This window comes from Somniosus microcephalus, chromosome 34 (assembly GCF_052327205.1).
Source record: "Somniosus microcephalus isolate GS21.2 chromosome 34, FLI_Smic_1.0, whole genome shotgun sequence".
Lineage (NCBI taxonomy): Eukaryota > Metazoa > Chordata > Chondrichthyes > Squaliformes > Somniosidae > Somniosus > Somniosus microcephalus.
In genome coordinates, this window is record NC_141020.1 from 23,207,628 (window position 1) to 23,230,139 (window position 22,512).

The 22,512-nt window shown below is 47.0% G+C and overlaps 1 protein-coding gene and 1 long non-coding RNA gene across 3 annotated transcripts in view; one reads left to right on the forward strand and one right to left on the reverse strand.

Annotated features, from left to right (window-relative positions):
• The window catches only part of LOC147096878 (uncharacterized), a 159,172-nt gene that overhangs the window by 38,926 nt on the left and 97,734 nt on the right, over positions 1 to 22,512 (forward strand). The gene's annotated exons all lie outside the window — the stretch shown is intronic.
• The window catches only part of LOC147096879 (sodium/calcium exchanger 3-like), a 715,867-nt gene that overhangs the window by 16,541 nt on the left and 676,814 nt on the right, over positions 1 to 22,512 (reverse strand). Inside the window, exon 7 of the mRNA XM_085973580.1 lies at positions 8,578 to 8,853. Coding sequence (XP_085829706.1) covers positions 8,578 to 8,853 — 276 coding nt within the window. The remainder of the gene's footprint in view (positions 1 to 8,577; positions 8,854 to 22,512) is intronic.

Sequence of the window (22,512 nt, forward strand, 5' to 3'; positions counted from 1 at the left end):
AATAACACCAGTACAGCCTTGATGGGCCGAATGGCCTGTTTTGGTGCTGGAACATCCTATGATTTTATTCTATCCCTGAGTGAGGCACTCCTTCACCACATCCACCGATCGGCATGGAAACAGATCACTGGGCAGCATGAGGTCGCCGAATCCCTGGCTCAACTTTGATCACTCAGTAGGGAAGCTGGACAAAAGACCATTGTGTGGACAAAAGACCATTGTGTAGACTGCAGCCCAAGACTTTCATGGCAGCAGTGTGCTTAGGATCACCCGAGGAGCAGCACCAAGCCATGGAAGGTGAAAGAGGAGGTGAAGGAATTGTCATGGAAGTTTTCTTCCAGGAACGAGTGACACATGACCCTTAACAGCACTAACAACAGATTTGCTACCTTGCACTAACTATTTGCTATAGCTTCCTGTTTATTCTTGTCAGGTTACCGTAATTGTGAGGCTGCTGTCTGCCTTTCTGATTACGGACTGTCTTCAACATGTACGCAAACTGTTCTTTGTAATAGTGCATCTTCTTCTTCTTCTTAGGCAGTCCCTCGGAACCGAGGATGACTTGCTTCCACATTAAAAATGAGCTCGCAGGTGGCTGATTAGTCCAATGCGGGACCTACAGTCTCTGTCACAGGTGGGGCAGACGGTGGTTGACGGGGCGGGTGGGTGGGGTGCTTGGGTTGACGTGCGCTCCTTGTGCTGCTTGCGCTTGGCTTCCGCTTGCTCCCGGCGAAGAGACTCGAGGTGTTCGGCGCCCTCCCGGATGCTTCTCCTCCACTTTGTGCGGTCTTGGGCCAGGGATTCCCAGGTATCGGTGGGGATGTTGCACTTTTTCAAGGAGGCTTTGAGGGTGTCCTTGAAGCATTTCCTCTGCCCACCTGGGGCTCTCTTGCTGTGCCGGAGCTCCGAGTAGAGCGCTTGTTTTGGGAGTCTCATATCGGGCATGCAGGCAATGTGACCTGTCCATCGGAGCTGATTGAGCGTGGTCAGAGCTTCGATGCTACACTAAATATGATCATGCACTAAATATGATCAGCATGTTATGAAACTGTGCTGTACTCTTGTACCTTGTGAACTAGTGCATTGTTAGCTATTTTGTGTACTTTTAGTGAATCCCTAATTAAAGAATTATGGTGGCTGCCTGCAAGTTCTCCTCATGACCTTGTAGGGATTCAAATGACTTACTGTTTTGTGCTGGTAACCTAGAGTGGCCTGCCTCTATGCAGGAATATCCCATACTGTATTCTTCGTGGAGTGCTGCATGCTTTCTATGGTATCACCATTCCTTTGGGGAGAGACATGGCATGACATTGCATTGGCATCAACATGACAGAAACAGCTTGCTCCTGTGCGACTGCAGGGATACCCCAAGTAGCCCTCTGTCACAGAAGTCTCTGCTTCACTTACCAAGTTGTCAATGGCAGACAACCACTCGATCACAGCACCAACTATATTTGTGTTGACAGACATCCGGTATGTTCACTCAACCACTTTAGCTGTATAATCTGCCAGCACGTGGTGCGTGGATTCAAGTGCCTAGGGTGTGCATTTATGCTCAGTCCCCATGCTCCATCTGAAAGATGGCCCCGTGAAGTCCAAATTACAAATAGTTCAGCAAGGCCAATCGACATGATGACCTCTGCCTAGCAGGCCGTCCTCCTCTAGCCACAAGCACTTCCCCTTGCTCACTTGTGCTGTGAGTCACCCTGTGATACCTCCTTGAACTTGTCAAGATCTTCTGGAGTGTGTGTCTCTGTGCTACTGCTTGTTTCACATGGTGATGCATTTTATTATGATTCAAGGTCTTGATCTGAAGGATTGTCTTTTTATTGCTAGAGATGGGTTTCTTGATGTAAGGGAATGTCTTTCCTATGTCATTCCATTGCTGTCAGGGAGAAAATGGGATATTATTACAACACTAATATTATTACTCTAGAGTAATAATAGCCAAGAATATTGCTACAGCACTGCCAATACATGGCTGTTTTGTGAGGTACTGCTGAATCACTGCCTTTTCACCAGGTTATTGTTAAATGTTTTTGGCAACATGGCAGTATGTGAACATTATGCTACAAACCATCTACTTGACTCCGTCGGCTAACTTTACCATCTCCGTGCCCACTTTGGTCTCCCTGCCAATAATGTCTGCAACAACAATATCCTCAGAGACAGCAAGGGTACCACCTGTTTCTCCTGTTCAATACCAACTTCTGCAAGGATAACAACACTGTATTAGCTATGAGTGCACTGTGCAATGGCCATGTCTGTGCTCTCGCACGTGGTCCAATAATATTTTGGTGACCTTGCTAGCTCCACTGGTCTAATGCACTTGCTCAAATATTAATATCAGTTCTTGCTAGCCTTACAGTTAACTAGTCACCTACAAGTTCATATTGTGTGCATATGTGGGCTATTTATTAGCTTCACATGAATTTACGCTTCTTTCCTTTGCTGTTTCACATGGAACCGTTTACTAGCTAATTTGCATTTGTGTTCTGTTAGTCCTGCGACTTAGGCAGATATTTCTGTCAGCTGTAACTTGCTGATGTACACGTATATGGACTGATCAGGATTTCACCTGAGTGTTCATTGCTTCACATAAGGTCATGCAGCCTGATCCTCTCTTCAATCCGCTGGGTGCACAATGCTTTTGCGTCATCACTGTGACCTCTTCCCATGCACGGGGTATCCTTTATTTATGTGGGTGTTGCCCTTCCATCATGAAGTGCCACATCTGACTCTCTCCCATGGCATCAATGAGCCTGGGATGGATAGTCTGTGAAGCAGGCTTTGTATTTTGGCTTTCTATCCTCCATTTTTAACAAATTTGCTTACTATCGCTGGAGTCATGAAATGCAGTTCTTCTGCACCACAGATCATTAACAAGTGCCTCAGCGGTATTATTGCAGATGTGTTCTGATAGGATGCTCAGCTGTGTGTGCAGTGCAGCGAATCCAGTACTCCACAAGTCTCAAGGCTCAAAATTACTTGTTCCTGAAAATTCAGAAAAACAAATTGCAAAAAATCTCAAGCTGATTTAATTTACTTTTCACTCCAGGAGAAATTTCTAGGCCTAGATTCCCAATCTCTGCTTAGCTCGGTCTTCAGGCGACTGTGAATCACAACATCACAAGACTGCACAATAAATACAGATGAGAACGGCTTCTCTTAGCTCATCCGTCCACGAATAAAAAAAAATGCAGTTGCCTCCATTATGTTATTCAACTGGACCTTGAATGAATTCAAGGTTTTCACCTCCATTACCCTACCTGAAAGCCCAGTACAAATATTGATAACTCTGAATGAAGTTCTTCCTGACCATCAGCCCTAAATGGATCTATGCCTCCTGTGGAACCAAGTCACTTACCGTGGAGAGGAATGGAAAGGTTAAGGGAAAGTCAATTTTGCATTGCTTCTTACACAACATTGCAGATTTCTAGCCTGCCCTTCCAGGGAATGTTATATAGCACAGTAAGACCTGAAGAAAATGATATAACTTTGTGGAGGTGAGCTTTCATAGTGTTTACAGATTAGAAAACAGCAAAGATACCGGGACAGAATGAAGTACTAGATATCCACCCCTGCAAATCCGTGTGTCATTCTATGGGGTTGCCTAGTATTATAACTCACCTGATGTACTTATCCAGTCCGATAAATAGGAAAGGCTCTCATGGTTGATATTTGCTCTTACAGTGTGGAGATTCAGAAGAGCTGAATAAACACTGGGAAATATTTGCCCTTTATAGGATACTAGGGAATAGAGAATATATGACACATCCATCTTTACCTGGTTCAGGTTGTTCTGGCAGAGGACTGTACAAGGGGCTTTAATATTAGTGGAGGAGGTAGAACAAAGCTTATAGGTTCACAGATGCTAAAGGGAAATGGATCAAGAATAAGAGGCTCAGTGATTGCAGACACATTTCAGGCTTCAGAGAAAATGTCAACGGCTCAAATTGATGGTGATCCCCACGACAAGCTCAATGTCTACTAAACTGTAAATAGTTGAAATGATGTGATATTAATAATGAACATGGTAATGTAAATTCAATTCCTTTGTTATCTTAACAAGAACTTTAACTTGTTTAAAATTTCACATGGTGCTTTAAGCCCTTCGGGGGTGAAATTCAACTTGGACGGTTGACGTTTGGCAGGTGAAACATAGAAACATAGATAGGAGCAGGAGTAGGCCATTCGGCCCCTCGAGCCTGCTCCGCCATTTAATGAGATCATGGCTGATCATCCAAATTCAGTATCCGGTCCCTGCTTTCTCCCCATACCCCTTGATCCCTTTAGCCTTAAGAAATATATCTAACTCCTTCTTGAATATATTTAATGAATTGGCCTCAACTGCCTTTTGTGGTAGACAATTCCACAGGTTCACCACTCTCTGGGTGAAGAAATTCCTCCTCATCTCTGCCCTAAATGGCTTACCCCTTATCCTTAGACTGTGACCCCTGGTTCTGGACTCCCCAACCATCGGGAACATCCTTCCTGCATCTAGTCTGTCTAGTCCTGTTAGAATTTTACAAGTTTCAATGAGATCCCCTCTCATTCTTCTAAACTCCAGCGAATATAAGCCCAATCGACCCAATCTCTCCTCATACGTCACTCCTGCCATCCCAGGTATCAGTCTGGTGAATCTTCGCTGCACTCCCTACATGGCAAGAACATCCTTTCTCAGATAAGGCGACCAAAACATAAGAACATAAGAAGAACATAAGAAATAGGAGCAGGAGTAGGCCAATCGGCCCCTCGAGCCTGCTCCGCCATTCAATAAGATCATGGCTGATCTGATCCTAACTGCCAATCTACTATCACAGAACCATCTCCTGAATCTAACAGAATTAGACACACGAAATAGGAGCAGGATCAGGCTACACGGCCCCTGGGCCCGCTCCGCTACCCACAGGGCCATGACCGATCCGAACCTAGACTCATGTCCAAATTCCTGCCCGCTCCCCGTAACCCTTAATTCCCTTTACTTCTAGGAAACTGTCTATTTCTGTTTTAAATTTATGTAATGATGTAGCTTCTACAGCTTTTTGGCGCAGCATATTCCATGGACCTACCACCCTCTGAGTGAAGTAGTTCCTCCTCATCTCAGTTTTGAAAGAGCAGCCGCTTATTCTAAGACTATGCCCCCTAGTTCTAGTTTCACCCATCATCGGGAACATCCTCCCCGCATCCACCCAATCCAACCCCTTCACAATCTTATATGTTTCAATAAGATCGCCTCTCATTCTTCTGAACTCCAATGAGTAGAGTCCCAATCTACTCAACCTCTCCTCATATGTCCATCCCCTCATCCCCGGGATTAACCGAGTGAACCTTCTTTGTACTGACTCGAGAGCAAGTATGTCTTTTCTTAAGTATGGACACCAAAACTGTATGCAGTATTCCAGGTGCGGTCTCACCAATACCTTGTACAACTGAAGCAATACCTCCCTATTTTTATATTCTATCCCCCTAGCAATGAAAGCCAACATTCCATTGGCCTTCTTAATCACTTGCTGCACCTGCATACTAACCTTTTGAGTTTCGTGCACCAGGACCCCCAGATCCCTTTGTACTTCAGTACTTTCCAGTTTCTTGCCATTAAGATAATAACTTGCTCTACGATTTTTCCTGCCAAAGTGCATAACCTCACACTTTCCAGTATTGTATTCCATCTGCCAAATCTCTGCCCACTTACTTAGCCTGTCTATGTCCCCTTGCAGGTTTTTTATGTCCTCCTCACTCACTACTTTCCCTCCCATCTTAGTATCATCTGCAAACTTTGATATGTTACACTTGGTCCCCTCCTCCAAATCGTTAATATAGATTGTAAAGAGTTGGGGACCCAGCACTAACCCCTGCGGAACACCACTAGTTACTGATTGCCAGTCTGAGAATGAACCATTTATCCCAACTCTCTGCCTTCTGTTAGATAGCCAATCCTCTATCCATGCTAGAATATTACCCCCAATCCCGTGATTTTTTATCTTAAGCAATAATCTTTTGTGTGGCACCTTGTCAAATGCCTTTTGGAAGTCTAAATACACTACGTCCACTGGTTCCCCTTTATCCACCCTATATGTTACTTCCTCAAAGAACTCCAACAAATTTGTCAAACATGACTTCCCCTTCATAAAACCATGCTGACTTTGTCCTATTAAATTATGATTATCCAAATGTCCTGTTACTGTCTCCTTAATAATGGACTCCAAAATTTTACCTACCACAGATGTTAGGCTAACCGGTCTATAGTTTCCAGCCTTCTGTATACTGCCCTTTTTAAATAAGGGTGTTACATTAGCAGTTTTCCAGTCTGCCGGGACCTTTGCTGAGTCCAGGGAGTTTGGGAAAATTATTACCAATGCATCCACAATCCCTACCGCCACTTCCCTCAAGACCCTAGGATGTAAGCCATCAGGTCCAGGTGATTTATCCGCCTTGAGTCCCATTATTTTACCGAGTACCACTTCCTTATTGATTTTGATCATGTTTAGCTCCTCCCCCCCTATAGCCCCCTGTTTGTCCAGTGTTGGGATATTCTTAGTGTCTTCTACTGTAAAGACTGATACAAAATATTCATTCAGTGTTTTTGCCATCTCCATATTTCCCACCATTAATTTCCCGGTCTCATCCTCTAAGGGACCAACATTTACTTTAGCCACCCTTTTTCTTTTTATATAACTATAAAAACTCTTACTATCTGTTTTTATATTTTTTGCTAATTTACTTTCATAATCTATCTTCCCTTAATCAATCTTTCTGTTATTTTTTGCTGTCTTTTAAAGTTTTCCCAATCCTCTATCCTCCCACTAGATTTGGCTACCTTATATGCCCTTGTTTTTAGTCGAATACTATCCTTAATTTCTTTACTTAGCCATGGATGGCTGTCTTTTCTTTTACACCCTTTTCTTCTCAGTGGAATATATATTTTTTGGAAGTTGTAAAATAACTCCTTAAATGTACACCACTGATCATGTATCGTCTTACCCTTTAATCTATTTTCCCCATCCACTCTACTCAATTCCGCTCTCATACCTTCATAGTCTCCTTTATTCAAGCTTAGCATGCTTGTTTGAGATCCAACCTTCTCACCCTCGAATTGAATATGGAATTCAACCATGTTATGGTCACTCATTCCAAGGGGATCCTTTACTAGGACATTTTTAATTAATCCTGTCTCGTTACACAGGACCAGATCTAAGGTTGCTTGCCCCCTGGTCGGTTCAGTTACATACTGCTCAAGAAACCCATCCCTAATACACTCAATGAACTCATCCTCAAGGCAGCCCTGCCCAATTTGATTTGTCCAATTAATATGATAGTTAAAATCCCCCATAATTATAGATGTTCCCTTATTATAAGCCTCAACTATTTCCTGATTGATACTCCGTCCAACAGAGTTGCAACTGTTCGGAGGCCTATAGACTACGCCCACTAGTGTTTTTTTCCCCTTATTATTCCTTATCTCCACCCAAACTGTTTCATTATCCTGATCTTTTGACCCAATATCATTTCTCTGTATTACAGTGATTCCTTCCTTTATTAACATAGCCACCCCACCTCCCCTTCCTTCCTGCCTGTCCTTCCTGATCGTTAAATAACCTGGTATGTTTAATTCCCAGGCATTGTCACTCTGCAGCCATGTTTCTGTAATGGCCACAAGATCATACCCATATGTCGTTATTTGTGCCATTAACTCGTCTATTTTGTTACGAATGCTACGTGCATTCAGATGGAGAGCTTTCAAATATGTTTTGTGACACTTAGTTCCTGCTTTTGCCCTTTTTATTACTTTACCTTTTACTCCATACCTTCTGCCCCTTCCTGACACGCTCTGGTTTTTCATTTCCCCACTGCTACCTAAGTCTATGACCTTCTCTGTTGTGATTTTTATTATTTGCTCTCTAGGAACCTCCCCCCAACTAGTTAGTTTAAAGCCCTCTCTACAGCCCTAGTTATATGATCCGCCAGGACTCTAGTCCCAGCACTGGCCAAGTGAAGCCCGTCCCAACGGAACAGCTCCCTCCTGCCTCAGTACTGGTGCCAGTGTCCCAGGAAGCAAAACCCATTTCTCCCACACCAGTCTTTGAGCCACGCATTTAACTCTCTAATTTTATTTGTCCTAGCCAAATTCGCTCGTGGCTCAGGTAATAATCGAGATTATTACCCTTGAGGTTCTGTTTTTTAATTTGACCTCTAGCTGCTCATACTCCTTTAACAGAACCGGCTTCCTAGTCCTATCTACGTCGTTTGTACCAACATGGACCACGACAACTGGATCCACCCCCTCCCACTGCAAGTTTCTTTCCAGCCCAGAGGAGATGTCCTAAAACTGCACACAATACTCAAGGTGTGGTCTCACCAAGGGTGGTATCGTATGGCCACATGAAATACTTCATTCATGTCAATTGAACTGAATATGGGGTGGAGTGTATAACGGGTGGCCAGTGCGATAATGCCCGTTTTGCGCTACCACTCAATGGGTTTCTACCCCGTGTGTTTCGGGTAGTTGTGGCAGATTTCTCTCGCAGTACTGTTTACTGGCTAATGTTGCTTTGCTGCTGCCGTCCCGTTAATTACCTGGTACAGAGGTGCCAAGTGCCACAAAAACCACGGCGGTAACGGAATCCTTCAGCCCCACTGTGCAGCCAAAATGTGAAGCCAGATCATTGATGAAAGCTGTGAGCAAACCAATCACAGCCATGCAGGTGATAAAACAGGCCCAGCCGTTCCAGTACTCAGTGGGAGGGACAAAGGCAAAGAGAACTTTCCAGAAGACTGTCAAGAAGTGCATGACGTAGTCAAAACAAGAAGGCAGCTTCTCCTCCCGGGTATCATCATCGTCCTCACCATCACCTGACAAAAGAAAATAGACCACATTTCAGAATAGTGCCTAGACTGAAAGCACACCATGGGCCAGCTCAAACCCGTGTTTCCCATTTCCCAAAAGTGTCAACCTTGAGCTTTTGAATTCTGCCCGAGGTATCCGTGACTGGAAAAACAGTGCAAGGACGTGTAATAAATCATAAATAGTAATAGTGCATATAATACAGAACTGACTCTGCCATTCTCACCAGTCTCAGTCCCAGCCTCAACTCCTAGAACCCTGCTGCTCCCAGCCTCAGCCCCAAGAATCTCCGGTCCAAGAACCCTGCACCTCCCAGCCTCGGGCCCAAGAATCTCCGGTCCGAGAACCCTCCCAGCCTCAGCCCCAAGAATCTCTGGTCCAAGAACCCTGCCAGCCTCAACCGCCAAGAATCTCTGGTCCAAGAACCCTCCCAGCCTCGGCCCCAAGAATCTCCGGTCCAAGAACCCTGCCAGCCTCAGCCCCAAGAATCTCCGGTCCAAGAACCCTGCACCTCCCAGCCTCAGCCCCAAGAATCTCCAGCCCAGGAACCTTGCCCCTCCCAACCTCAGCCCCAAGAATCTCTGGTCCAGGAACCCTGCCCCTCCCAGCCTCAGCCCCAAGAATCTCTGGTCCAAGAACCCTGCCGCTCCCAGCCTCAGCCCCAAGAATCTCTGGTCCAAGAACCCTGCCACTCCCAGCCTCAGCCCCAAGAATCTCCGGTCCAAGAACCCTCCCAGCCTCAGCCCCAAGAATCTCCGGTCCAAGAACCCTGCCCCTCCCAGCCTCAGCCCCAAGAATCTCCGGTCCAAGAACCCTTCCCCTCCCAGCCTCAGCCCCAAGAATCTCCGGTCCAAGAACCCTCCCAGCCTCAGCCCCAAGAATCTCCGGTCCAAGAACCCTGCACCTCCCAGCCTCAGCCCCAAGAATCTCCGGTCCAAGAACCCTGCCCCTGCCAGCCTCAGCCCCAAGAATCTCCGGTCCAAGAACCCTGCACCTCCCAGCCTCAGCCCCAAGAATCTCCGGTCCAAGAACCCTGCACCTCCCAGCCTCAGCCCCAAGAATCTCCGGTCCAGGAACCCTGCCCCTCCCAACCTCAGCCCCAAGAATCTCCGGTCCAAGAACCCTGCCGCTCCCAGCCTCAGCCCCAAGAATCTCTGGTCCGAGAACCCTGCCCCTCCCAGCCTCAGCCCCAAGAATCTCCGGTCCAAGAACCCTGCCCCTCCCAGCCTCAGCCCCAAGAATCTCCGGTCCGAGAACCCTGCCCCTCCCAGCCTCAGCCCCAAGAATCTCCGGTCCAAGAACCCTGCCCCTCCCAGCCTCAGCCCCAAGAATCTCCGGTCCAAGAACCCTGCACCTCCCAGCCTCAGCCCCAAGAATCTCCGGTCCAGGAACCCTGCCCCTCCCAACCTCAGCCCCAAGAATCTCCGGTCCAAGAACCCTGCCCCTCCCAGCCTCAGCCCCAAGAATCTCCGGTCCAAGAACCCTGCACCTCCCAGCCTCAGCCCCAAGAATCTCCGGTCCAGGAACCCTGCCCCTCCCAACCTCAGCCCCAAGAATCTCTGGTCCAAGAACCCTGCCGCTCCCAGCCTCAGCCCCAAGAATCTCCGGTCCAAGAACCCTGCCCCTCCCAGCCTCAGCCCCAAGAATCTCCGGTCCAAGAACCCTGCCCCTCCCAGCCTCAGCCCCAAGAATCTCTGGTCCAAGAACCCTGCCCCTCCCAGCCTCAGCCCCAAGAATCTCCGGTCCAAGAACCCTGCCACTCCCAGCCTCAGCCCCAAGAATCTCCGGTCCAAGAACCCTGCCCCTCCCAGCCTCAGCCCCAAGAATCTCCGGTCCAAGAACCCTGCCCCTCCCAGCCTCAGCCCCAAGAATCTCCGGTCCAAGAACCCTGCCCTTCCCAGCCTCAGCCCCAAGAATCTCCGGTCCAAGAACCCTGCCCCTCCCAGTATCAGCCCCAAGAATCTCCGGTTCAAGAACCCTGCCACTCCCAGCCTCAGCCCCAAGAATCTCCGGTCCGAGAACCCTGCCCCTCCCAGTATCAACCCCAAGAATCTCCGGTCCAAGAACCCTGCCACTCCCAGCCTCAGCCCCAAGAATCTCCGGTCCGAGAACCCTGCCCCTCCCAGTATCAGCCCCAAGAATCTCCGGTCCGAGAACCCTGCCCCTCCCAGCCTCAGCCCCAAGAATCTCCGGTCCAAGAACCCTGCCACTCCCAGCCTCAGCCCCAAGAATCTCCGGTCCGAGAACCCTGCCCCTCCCAGTATCAGCCCCAAGAATCTCCGGTCCAAGAACCCTGCCCCTCCCAGTATCAGCCCCAAGAATCTCCGGTCCGAGAACCCTGCCTCTCCCAGCCTCAGCCCCAAGAATCTCTGGTCCAAGAACCCTGCCCCTCCCAGTATTAGCCCCAAGAATCTCCGGTCCAAGAACCCTCCCAGCCTCAGCCCCAAGAATCTCCGGTCCAAGAACCCTGCCCCTCCCAGCCTCAGCCCCAAGAATCTCCGGTCCAAGAACCCTGCCCCTCCCAGTATCAGCCCCAAGAATCTCCGGTCCAAGAACCCTGCCCCTCCCAGTATCAGCCCCAAGAATCTCCGGTCCAAGAACCCTGCCACTCCCAGCCTCAGCCCCAAGAATCTCCGGTCCAAGAACCCTGCCCCTCCCAGCCTCAGCCCCAAGAATCTCCGGTCCAAGAACCCTGCCGCTGCCAACCTCCACACGAGGAATGCCTCCACCCAGTTTGCACCAGGATCTTGCCTCTCCCACTTGCCAGATCTTGCTACATCGAAGCTTTAACTCCAGACTTCTATCCCATCCCATTTAATTCTGGCTGTGGCTCACACTTCATCCAACTCTTTGCCTTCAGTCCCCGCCACAAACTCCGTTCCCTAGCCACCCTCTCTCCATCCCTCTCCCTGGTCACTGTCTGATGCTGAACCAGACGGTTCGCAACCTTGGCGTCGTATTTGACCTCGATGAGCCTCCGACCACATCTGTTCCATCACCAAGACCGCCTACTTCCACCTCTGTGACATCACTCGTCTCCATCCCTGCCTCAGCTCATCTGCTGCTGAAACCCACATTTAACTCCAGACTTCTATCCTAATAGCCTTTGTTACCTCTAGTCTTGACTATTCCAACACTCTCCTGACCGGCATCCCATCTTCCACCCTCCAAAACTCTGCTGCTCATCCAAAACTCTGCTGCTCATATCCTACCTCGCACCAAGTCCCCTTCATCCATTATCCCCCCTGTGCTCGCTGACCTACATTAGCTCCTGGTCTGGAAACACCTCGATTTCCAAAAATTCTTAACCTTGCTTTCAAATCCCTCCATGGCCTCGCCACTCCCTGTCTCTGTAATCTCCTCCAGTCCTACAACCCTCCGAGATCTCTGTGGCCCTACAATTCCGGCCTCTTGCGCATCCCCGATTTTAATCGCTCCACCATTGGCAGCCGTGCCATCAGCTGCCTGGGCCCTAAACTCTGGACTTCCCTCCCTAAACCTCTCCTGCTTTAATGTTCCTTAAAACCTACGTCTTTGACCAACCTGTCCAAATATCTCCTTATCTGGCTTGGTGTCAAATTATGTCTAATAACGCTCCTATGAAGTGCCTTGGGACATTTTACTACGTTAAAAGCACCTTATAAATGTAAGTAGTTGTTGTTCCACTCCCTGGTCCCATGTTGCTATCCAAACTAACTAATTCTCTCCCTGGCTGATATCCAGGTATCCATCAGCAATGCCATAAGAGATCTGCCAGTGATTATAAATTTATTCAATTGTTTTTGAGTTATGCCAGATATTTTTCTCATGCTCAACATCAAGGACCAGTCCCACATTATAACAGTGGCTACACTTCAAAAGTACTTCACTGGTTGTAAAGCGCTTTGGGACGACCTGAGGCTTGTGATAGGTGCTATATAAACGTTATATAAATGCAAGTATTTACTTCTTTTCACATATGATCCCTCACTTCCTATGAACTGCAGTGTGACCTTGTACATAGAATAACTGATAAAGTAGCATTGCCCAGGGTTGTTACTGTAATTTGCTCACTGAGAATGATGCTGTTAAAGTTCAGATGACAGCTAAGTAATCACTGTCAGATTGTACGCCTTAGGCTATAATTTTTGAATCAGATTTGTTAAAAGTAGAAATTAAAACAATAGCAAACAACTGGAACGCCAGGTTTCATTAACTTACAGCATAAAACTAATTTACTAAACAAACAAAGTCATGCTTCACTAACTTTCCTAATATCACAGAACCTGGATCAGCGTATGTAACACCGAATTATACGTGAAGTTCAGCCCATCCCATAGAACCTTCACATTCTCATTTTGACTTCAATAGAGGATGAATCATAGAATGGTTACAGCACAGAAGGAGGCCATTGGGCCCATCGAGCCTGCTCCGCCATTCAATGAGATCATGGCTGATCATCCAAACTCAGTACCCTGTCCCTGCCTTCTCCCCATATCCCTTGATCCCTTTAGCCTTAAGAAATATATCTAACTCCTTCTTGAAAATATTGAATCAATTGGCCTCAACTGCCTTCTGTGGTAGAGAATTCCACAGGTTCACCACTCTCTGGGTGAAGAAATTCCTCCTCATCTCTGTCCTAAATGGCTTACCCCTTATCTTTAGACTGTGACCCCTGGTTCTGGACTCCCCCGCCATCGGGAACATCCTTCCTGCATCTAGTCTGTCTAGTCCTGTTAGAATTTTATAAGTTTCAATGAGATCCCCTCTCATTCTTCTAAACTCCAGCGAGTATAAGCCCAATCGACCCAATCTCTCCTCATACGTCATTCCTGCCATCCCAGGTATCAGTCTGGTGAATCTTCACTGCACACCCTCAATGGCAAGAACATCCTTCCTCAGATAAGGCGACCAAAACTGCACACAATACTCAAGGTGTGGTCTCACCAAGGCCTTGTACAACTGCAGCAAGACACCCTTGCTCCTGTACTCGAATCCTCTCGCTATGAAGGCCAACATACCATTTGCCGCCTTACTCGCCTGCTGCACCTGCATGCTTACCTTCAGCAACTGGTGCACAAGGACACCCAGGTCTCGTTGCACTTCCCCTTCTCCCAATCTATTGCTGTTCAGATAATAATCTGCCCTCCTGTTTTTGCCATCAAAGTGGATAACCTTGCATTTATCCACATTATACTGCATCTGCCATACATCTGCCCAATCACCCAACCTGTCCAAATCATACTGGAGTTTCTCGGCATCCTCCTCACAGCACACATGCCCACCAAGCAAGGTCTTCAGCAAGTAAAGGAGAGGAGGCCTCTCTACTGGGCCCTCTCCCTCCATTTACAACATTACTATCTCTCCCCAGGCTACTGCCTCCTTTCACCTGGGGAACAGCAGTAAAAGGAGTGGATGGAAGGGAAGTGGGTCATTGGGCGGAAAATTAAGGTCGAGTGGGCGGAGGCCTCACCACCCAATTTTCCCTGTTGTCACACCTGATTTGGGGCAGAATAGTGGAGAAAAATCATGGCCTATGTGTAAACCACATAGTGTGGACTAGACATGCAGGCCAGCTTGGAACACCCAGCCCAGCCTGCCCAAACCCTGCTTCCAACTAACATTCCCCCTAAGATAACTCCTCTACTTGATGTTAGGCAATTTAAATAAAAATTTAAACAAAATTATCCGCTGTTGCTGGTAGAGAGAATTTTTAAGATAGGAATAAAAAAAGAATTAATCTCAAAATTGGCAACTAGAGATTATATTAAATTGAGCAAAAACCCCTTCCATTTTAGATGAAGTCCCCACGTTCTTTATAGATTCCAAAATATTAGAAAATGCATCAGTTAAACTGTCAAAAATCTAAATTTTCTGTGAGGACACGCCCCAGACCCTGCTTGAAAATAAATCTGGTGTCTTCAACACTTGTATTCTCTTTCAGGTTTTGTGTATACAGAGTGAACCAGTGTTTGGCATACCCACAGTTTGAGGCCCTATACAGGCAGCCAGCAGCCTTCAGCTCCAAAATTCTGTTGCCCTTATCCTCTCTCGCACCAAGACCTCCTCAACCATCACCCTTGATAATATAGATAGGGTCCTGGTTCCCTGAAGCCTCTAATTAAAAATTCTCATCCTCATGTTTAAAACCCTTTATGGTCTCACCCCTCCGTATCTCTGTAACCTCCTCCACTCCGACAATCCCCCAGAACTATTTCTCCAACTCTAGCCTCCTGTGCATTCCGCTCGCCCTTTGCCCCACCATTGGTGGCTGTACCTTCAGCCATCAAGGCCCGATGCTCTGGAGTTCCCTCCCTAAGCACTTCCGCCTCGCCTCCTTTAAGACTCTCCTTAAAACCCACCACTGACTAAGCTTTTGATCCTAATTTCTCCTTTTGCTCAGTGTTCATTTTTATCTGATTAAACGTCTGTGAAGCGTCTTGCGACGTTTTTCGATGTTAAAGGCACTATAAATGCAAGCTGTTTCTTCAATTTGTGTTGGCACTTGGCATTGTGACCCCCCATATGCTGCATGCCTGGAATGCAACTATAAAATATTTAAATAAGCATTAACGTGCAAGGTCAGGTCGATTGGGATAGGTTGAACACAGCAGCATTGTAGGATCATAGACTGATACACCACAGAAGAAGGCCATTCGGTCCATCGTGCCTGTGCCGGCTCTTTGGTAGAATGATCCAATTAATCCCACTCCCCTGCTCTTTCCCCATAGCCCTGTGCATTTCTCTTCAAGTACAGGAAACTTTCTGTTATCCGGCACCGACGTGGTGCCGGTTCATCAACAATTCCAGATAACCGAACGCTATAGTAAAAGATACGGACCTTAGAGCTCCGTATAAAGCAACAAACCCTGTACAACATCCACAAGTTGCAAGCGTCTCTGTAGCTTAGCAACAGCTGCAGCCAAATCCTTGCCTTCCTCCATTTGTTGCTGTACTAGTAATAAAAGTTACCTGAACCGACTGAATTTTGCCGGGTAACCGACATTTCCGGTTATTTAGGGGCCGGTAAATCGAAAGTTTCCCGTAGTTATCCAATTCTCTCTGGAAGTTACTATTGAATCTGCTTCCACTACCCTTACAGGCAGTGCGTTCCAGATCACAGCAACTCGCGGTGTAAAAAAAGTTTCCTCATGTCACCTGTGGTTCTTTTGCCAATCATCTTAAATCTGTGTCCTCTGGTTACCAACCCTTCTGCCACTGGAAACAGTTTCTCCTTATTTACTCTTATCAAAACCCTTCATGATTTTGAACACCTCTCTCAAATCTCCTACCCTGGCTGCATCATCAGCCTCAGAGTCTCCTCTGTTGTAAATGTTGGTGTAAGGAACTTGCAGAGGTAATTGTACAAAGATGCTGACCGGTATTCCACCTTCCTTTGACCTTTCAACTCTATTCTGCTCTGCTTGCTCCTCGAACACAGTGTTGTTGAATACATTTGGCACATGTGTTAATTGGTAAATACAAAAATGAGTAATGGACACAGTCGTGGGGCATCATAGAAACATAGAAGATAGGAGCAGGAGTAGGCCATTCGGCCCCTCGAGCCTGCTCCGCCATTCAATGAGCTCATGGCTGATCCTCCAAATTCAGTACCCTGTCCCTGCCTTCTCCCCATATCCCTTGATCCCTTTAGCCTTAAGAAATATATCCAACTCCTTCTTGAATATATTTAATGAATTGGCCTCAACTGCCTTCTGTGGTAGAGAATTCCACAGGTTCACCACTCTCTGGGTGAAGAAATTCCTTCTCATCTCTGTCCTAAATGGCTTACCCCTTATCATAATAACTTGCATTTATATAGCGCCTTTAATGTAGTAAAGCGTCCCAATGTGCTTCACAGGAGCGATAACAGTTTGACACCGAGCCACATAAGATATTAGGACAGATGTAAAAGTTTGATCAAAGAGGTAGGTTTTATATTGCGTCTTAAAGAAGGAGACAGAGGCAGAGGTTTAGGAATACTCGTATTCACATGGCGTAGGCATGTTTTTTTTTCATTCCTGGGATGTGGGCTATGCTGGCAAGGCCAGCATTTATTGCCCATCCCTAGTTGCCCTTGAGAAGGTGGTGGTGAGCCGCCTTTTTGAACCGCTGTAGTCCGTGTGGTGAAGGTACTCCAGTGCTGCTAGGTAGGGAGTTCCAGGATTTTGACCCAGCGACGATGAAAGAATGGCGATATACTTCTAAAAGTGGCAGCGAGGCTCGAGAGGCCCCATAGCGGACCTGATTGGAGCGAGGCAGCACCAGAGGTAAATAAAAGTGGCAGCGAGGCTCGAGAGGCCCCATAGTGGACCTGATTGGAGCGAGGCAGCACCGGAGCTAAATAAAAGCGACAGCGAGGCTCGAGAGGCCCCATAGCAGACCTGATTGGAGCGAGGCAGCACCGGAGGTAAATAAAAGCGGCAGCGAGGCTCGAGAGGCCCCATAGCGGACCTGATTGGAGCGAGGCAGCACCGGAGGTAAATAAAAGCGGCAGCGAGGCTCGAGAGGCATACCAGTCTCCGAGCTCAGAGGGAGGGAAGTAAAAAGTAATCAAAGTGTGACGTCACCAGGAAGCAGGTAAGTGATTGGTTGGTGAGTATTTCTCTCTTTTTAAACTTTAACTCTGTGTTTTATAGTTTTAAAGGTCTCTGTGGTGTAGCAGGGACTGTTGGTAAGCCAGGCCCCTTAAGTATATCATTTAACTGTAGTGTAATTGGTGGGATTGATTTGATTTAATTTAATTTCAATTAATTAAAGGGTAAGTCATGGCAGGAGAGCTCGGCCTCGTGGCATGCTCCTCCTGCGCTATGTGGGAACTCGGGGACACTTCCTGTGTCCCTGACAACCATGTGTGCGGGAAATGTATCCAGCTGCAGCTACTGGCAGACTGCATTGCGGTGCTGGAGCTGTGATTGGATTCATACTGGACCATTCGCGATGCTGAGGAATTCGTGGATAACACGTTTGAGCAGTTGGTCACACCGCAGGCAAAGGTTGGACAGGCAGAAAGGGAAGGGGTGACCAACAGACAGAATAGTAGGTGCAGGCAGGTAGTGCAGGGGTCCCCTGTGGACATCCCCCTCTCAAACAGATATACCGCTTTGGATACTGATGGGGGGATGGCTTATCAGAGGAAGGCAGCAGCAGCCAACATCCTGGCACCAGGGGTGGCTCTGCTGCACAGGGTGGGAGGAAAAAGAGCGGGAGACCTATAGTAATAGGGGATTCTATTGTAAGGGGAATAGATAGGCGTTTCTGCGGCCGCAAACGAGACTCCAGGATGGTGTGTTGCATCCCTGGTGCAAGGGTCAAGGACTCATTGCCAAAGAGGGCAGTGTATGCCAGCTCATTAAATATATTTAAGAGGGAATTAGATATATTTCTACGGGCAAAAGGGGTTAAGGGTTACGGAGAGAAGGCGGGGACGGGATACTGAATTAAAGGATCAGCCATGATCTCATTAAATGGCGGAGCAGGCACGAAGGGCCGAATGGCCTACTCCTGCTCCTATCTTCTATGTATCTATGTATCTATGTATGTCTCAGAGCGGCTGCAGAACATTTTGGAAGGGGAGGGTGAACAGCCAGTTGTCGTGGTGCATATAGGCACTAACGATATAGGTAAAAAACGGGATGAGGTCCCAAAAGCTGAATCTAGGGAGTTAGGAGGTAAATTAAAAAAATAGGACCTCAAAGGTAGTAATCTCAGGATTGCTACCAGTGCCACGTGCTAGTCAGAGTAGATATAGAAGGATATTTCAGATGAATACGTGGCTAGAGGAATGGTGCAGGGGGGAGGGATTCAAATTCCTGGGACATTGGAACTGGTTCTGAGGGAGGTGGGACCAGTTCAAACCGGACGGTTTGCACCTGGGCAGGGCCGGGACCGATGTCCTAGGGGGAGCGTTTGCTAGTGCTCTGGGGGAGGGTTTAAACTAAAATGGCAGGGGGTTGGGAACCTGAACAGCGGGACAGAGGAAAGGGAAACGAGGATAAAAGCAAAAGATAGGAAGGAGAAAAACAAAAGTGGCAGTCAAAGAAATCAACGGTTTAAATCAAACATGGCCACAGTAAATAATAATTCTAAAAGGTCTAAGAGCGTTAAAAAAACAAGCCTGAAGACTTTGTGTCTTAATGCAAGGAGCATTCGGAATAAGGTGGATGAATTAGCTGCGCAAATAGAGGTAAACTAATATGATTTGATTGGGATTACGGAAACATGGCTCCAGGGTGGCCAAGGCTGGGAACTCAACATCCAGGGGTATTCAATATTCAGGAAAGATAGGCAGAAAGGAAAGGGAGGTGGGGTAGCATTGCTGGTTAAAGAAGGGATTAACACAATTGTAAGGAAGGATATTAGCTCTGATGATGTGGAATCTGTATGGGTAGAACTGAGAAATACCAAGGGGCAGAAAATGTTAGTGGGAGTGGTATATAGACCTCCAAACAGTAATGCAGAGGTTGGGGATGGCATTAAAAGGGAAATTAGAGAAGCGTGCAATAAGGGCACAGCAGTCATCATGGGTGACTTTATAATCTACATATAGATTGGGCTAACCAAATTAGTAACAATACTGTGGAGGAGGAATTCCTGGAGTGTTTACGGGATGGTTTCCTGGACCAATATGTCGAGGAACCAACCAGAGATCAGGCCATCTTAGACTGGGTATTATGTAATGAGAAAGAATTAATTAGCAATCTTGTTGTACGAGGCCCCTTGGGTCAGAGCGATCATAATATGATAGAATTCTTCATTAAGATGGAGAATGAAGCAGTTGACTCAGAGACTAGGGTCCTGAATTTAAATAAAGGAAACTATGATGGTCTGAGGCACGAGTTGGGTAGGATTGATTGGGGAATGTCACTCAAAGAGTTGACGGTGGATAGGCAATGGCAAGCATTCAAAGACTGCATGGATGAACTACATAAATTGTTCATCCCAGTTTGGCATAAAAATAAAACAAAAAAGGTGACTCAACCGTGGCTAACAAGGGAAATTAGGGATAGCATAAGATCCAAGGAGAAGACATATAAATTGGCCAGAAAAAGCAGTAAACCTGAGGATTGGGAACAGTTTAGGATTCAACAAAGGAGGACAAAGGGATTAATTAAGAAGGGGAAAATAGAATATGAGAGTAAGCTTGCAGGGAACATAAAAACTGACTGTAAAAGCTTTTATAGATATGTTAAGAGAAAAAGATTGGTGAAGTCAAACGTAGGTCCCTTGCAGTCAGAATCAGGGAAATTTATAATGCGTAACAAAGAAATGGCAGCCCAATTAAATACATATTTTGGTTCTGTCTTCATAAAGGAGGACACAAATAACCTCCCAGAGATGTTGGGGAACATAGGGTCTGATGAAGGGGAGGAACTGAAATAAATCATTATTTGTAAGGAAATGGTGTTAAGGAAATTGATGGGACTGAAGGCCAAAAAATCCCCAGGGCCTGATAATCTACATCCTAGGGTACTTAAGGAAGTTGCCCTAGAAATAGTAGATGCATTGCTGATCACCTTCCAACATTCGATGGAATCTGGAACAGTACCCATGGATTGGAGGGCAGCTAATGTTACCCCACTATTCAAAAAAGGTGGTAGGGAGAAAACGGGGAATTACAGACCGGTAAGCCTGACATCGGCAGTGGGGAAAATGCTAGATCCATTATAATGGATGTAATAGCTGAGCACTTGGAAAACAGTGACAAGATTGGACAAAGTCAACATGGATTTACAAAAGGTAAATCGTACTTGACTAATCTACTGGAATTTTTTGAGGATGTAACTGGTAAAATAGATAAGGGAGAACCAGTGGATGTGCTATATTTGGACTTTCAGAAGGCTTTCGATAAGGTCCCGCATAAGAGGTTAGCGTGTAAAATTAAGGCAAATGGGATTGGGGGCAAGGTATTGACTTGGATAGAAAACTGGTTGGCAGACAGAAAGCAAAGAGTTGGAATAAACGGGTCTTTTTCCGAGTGGCTGGCAGTGACTAGTGGGGTACCGCAGGGATCGGTCCTTGGACCCCAGCTATTCACAATATATATTAATGATCTAGACGAGGGAACTAGATGTAATATCTCCAAATTTGCAGACGACACAAAGCTGGGCAGGCGTGTGTGCTGTGAGGAGGATGCCGAGAAACTCCAGTATGATTTGAACAGATTGGGTGATTGGGCAGAAGCATGGCAGATGCAATATAACGTAGATAAATGTGAGGTTATCCACTTTGGTGGCAAAAACAGGAAGGCAGATTATTATCTGAATGGCAATAGATTGGGCGAAGGGGAAGTGCAACGAGACCTGGGTGTCCTTGTGCACCAGTTGCTGAAGGTAAGCATGCAGGTACAGCAGGCGGTTAAGAAGGCAAATGGTATGTTGGCCTTTGTCACAAGAGGGTTCGAGTACAGGAACAAGGATGTCTTGCTGCAGTTGTACAGGGCCTTGGTGAGAACACATCTTGAGTATTGTGTGCAGTTTTGGTCGCCTTATCTGAGGAAGGATGTTCTTGCCATGGAAGGAGTTCAGCGAAGATTCACCAGGCTGATACCTGGGATGGCAGGTATGACGTATGAGGAGAGATTGGGTCGATTGGGCTTGTACTCGCTGGAGTTTAGAAGAATGAGAGGGGATCTCATTGAAACTTATAAAATTCTGACAGGACTGGACAGACTAGATGCAGGAAGGATGTTCCCGATGGTCGGGGAGTCCAGAACCAGGGGTCACAGTCTAAGGATAAAGGGTATGCCATTTAGGACAGAAATGAGGAGGAATTTCTTCACCCAGAGAGTGGTGAACCTGTGGAATTCTCTACCACAGAAGGCAGTAGAGGCCAATTCATTAAATATATTCAAGAAGGAGTTGGATATATTTCTTAAGGCTAAAGGGATCAAGGGATATGGGGAGAAAGCAGGGACAGGGTACTGAATTTGGATGATCAGCCATGATCACATTGAATGGCGGAGCGGGCTCGAGGGGCCGAATGGCCTACTCCTGCTCCTATCTTCTATGTTTCTATGTAAGTCAGGATGGTGTGTGACTTGGAGAGGAACTTGGACGTGGTGGTGTTCCCATGCGCCTGCTGCCCTTGTCCTTCTAGGTAGTAGTGGCCGTGGGTTTGGGAGGTGCTGCCGAAGAAGCCTTGGCGAGTTGTTGCAGTGCATCTTGTAGATGGTACACACTGCAGCCATGGTACGGTGGAGGGAGTGAATGTTTAAGGTGGTGGATGGGGTGCCAATCAAGTGGATTGCTTTGTCCTGGATGGTTTCAAGCCTCTTGAGTGTTGTTGGGGCTGCACTCATCCAGGCAAGTGGAGCATATTCCATCACACTCCCGACTTGTGCCTTCTAGATGGTGGAGGGGCTTTGGGGAGTCGGGAGGTGAGACACTTGCCACAGAACACCCAGCCTCTGACCTGCTCTTGTTGCCACAGTATTTATGTGGCTGGTCCAGTTAAGTTTCTGGTCAATGGTGACCCCCAGGATGTTGATGGTGGGGGATTCGGCGATGGTAATGCCGTTGAATGTCAAGGGGTGGTGGTTAGTCTCTCGCTTGTTGGAGATAGTCATTGCCTGGCACTTGTGTGGCACGAATGTTACTTGCCACTTATCAACCCAAGCCTGAATGTTGCTGCATGCGGGCATGGGCTGCTTCATTATCTGAGGTGTTGTGAATGGCACTAAACACTGT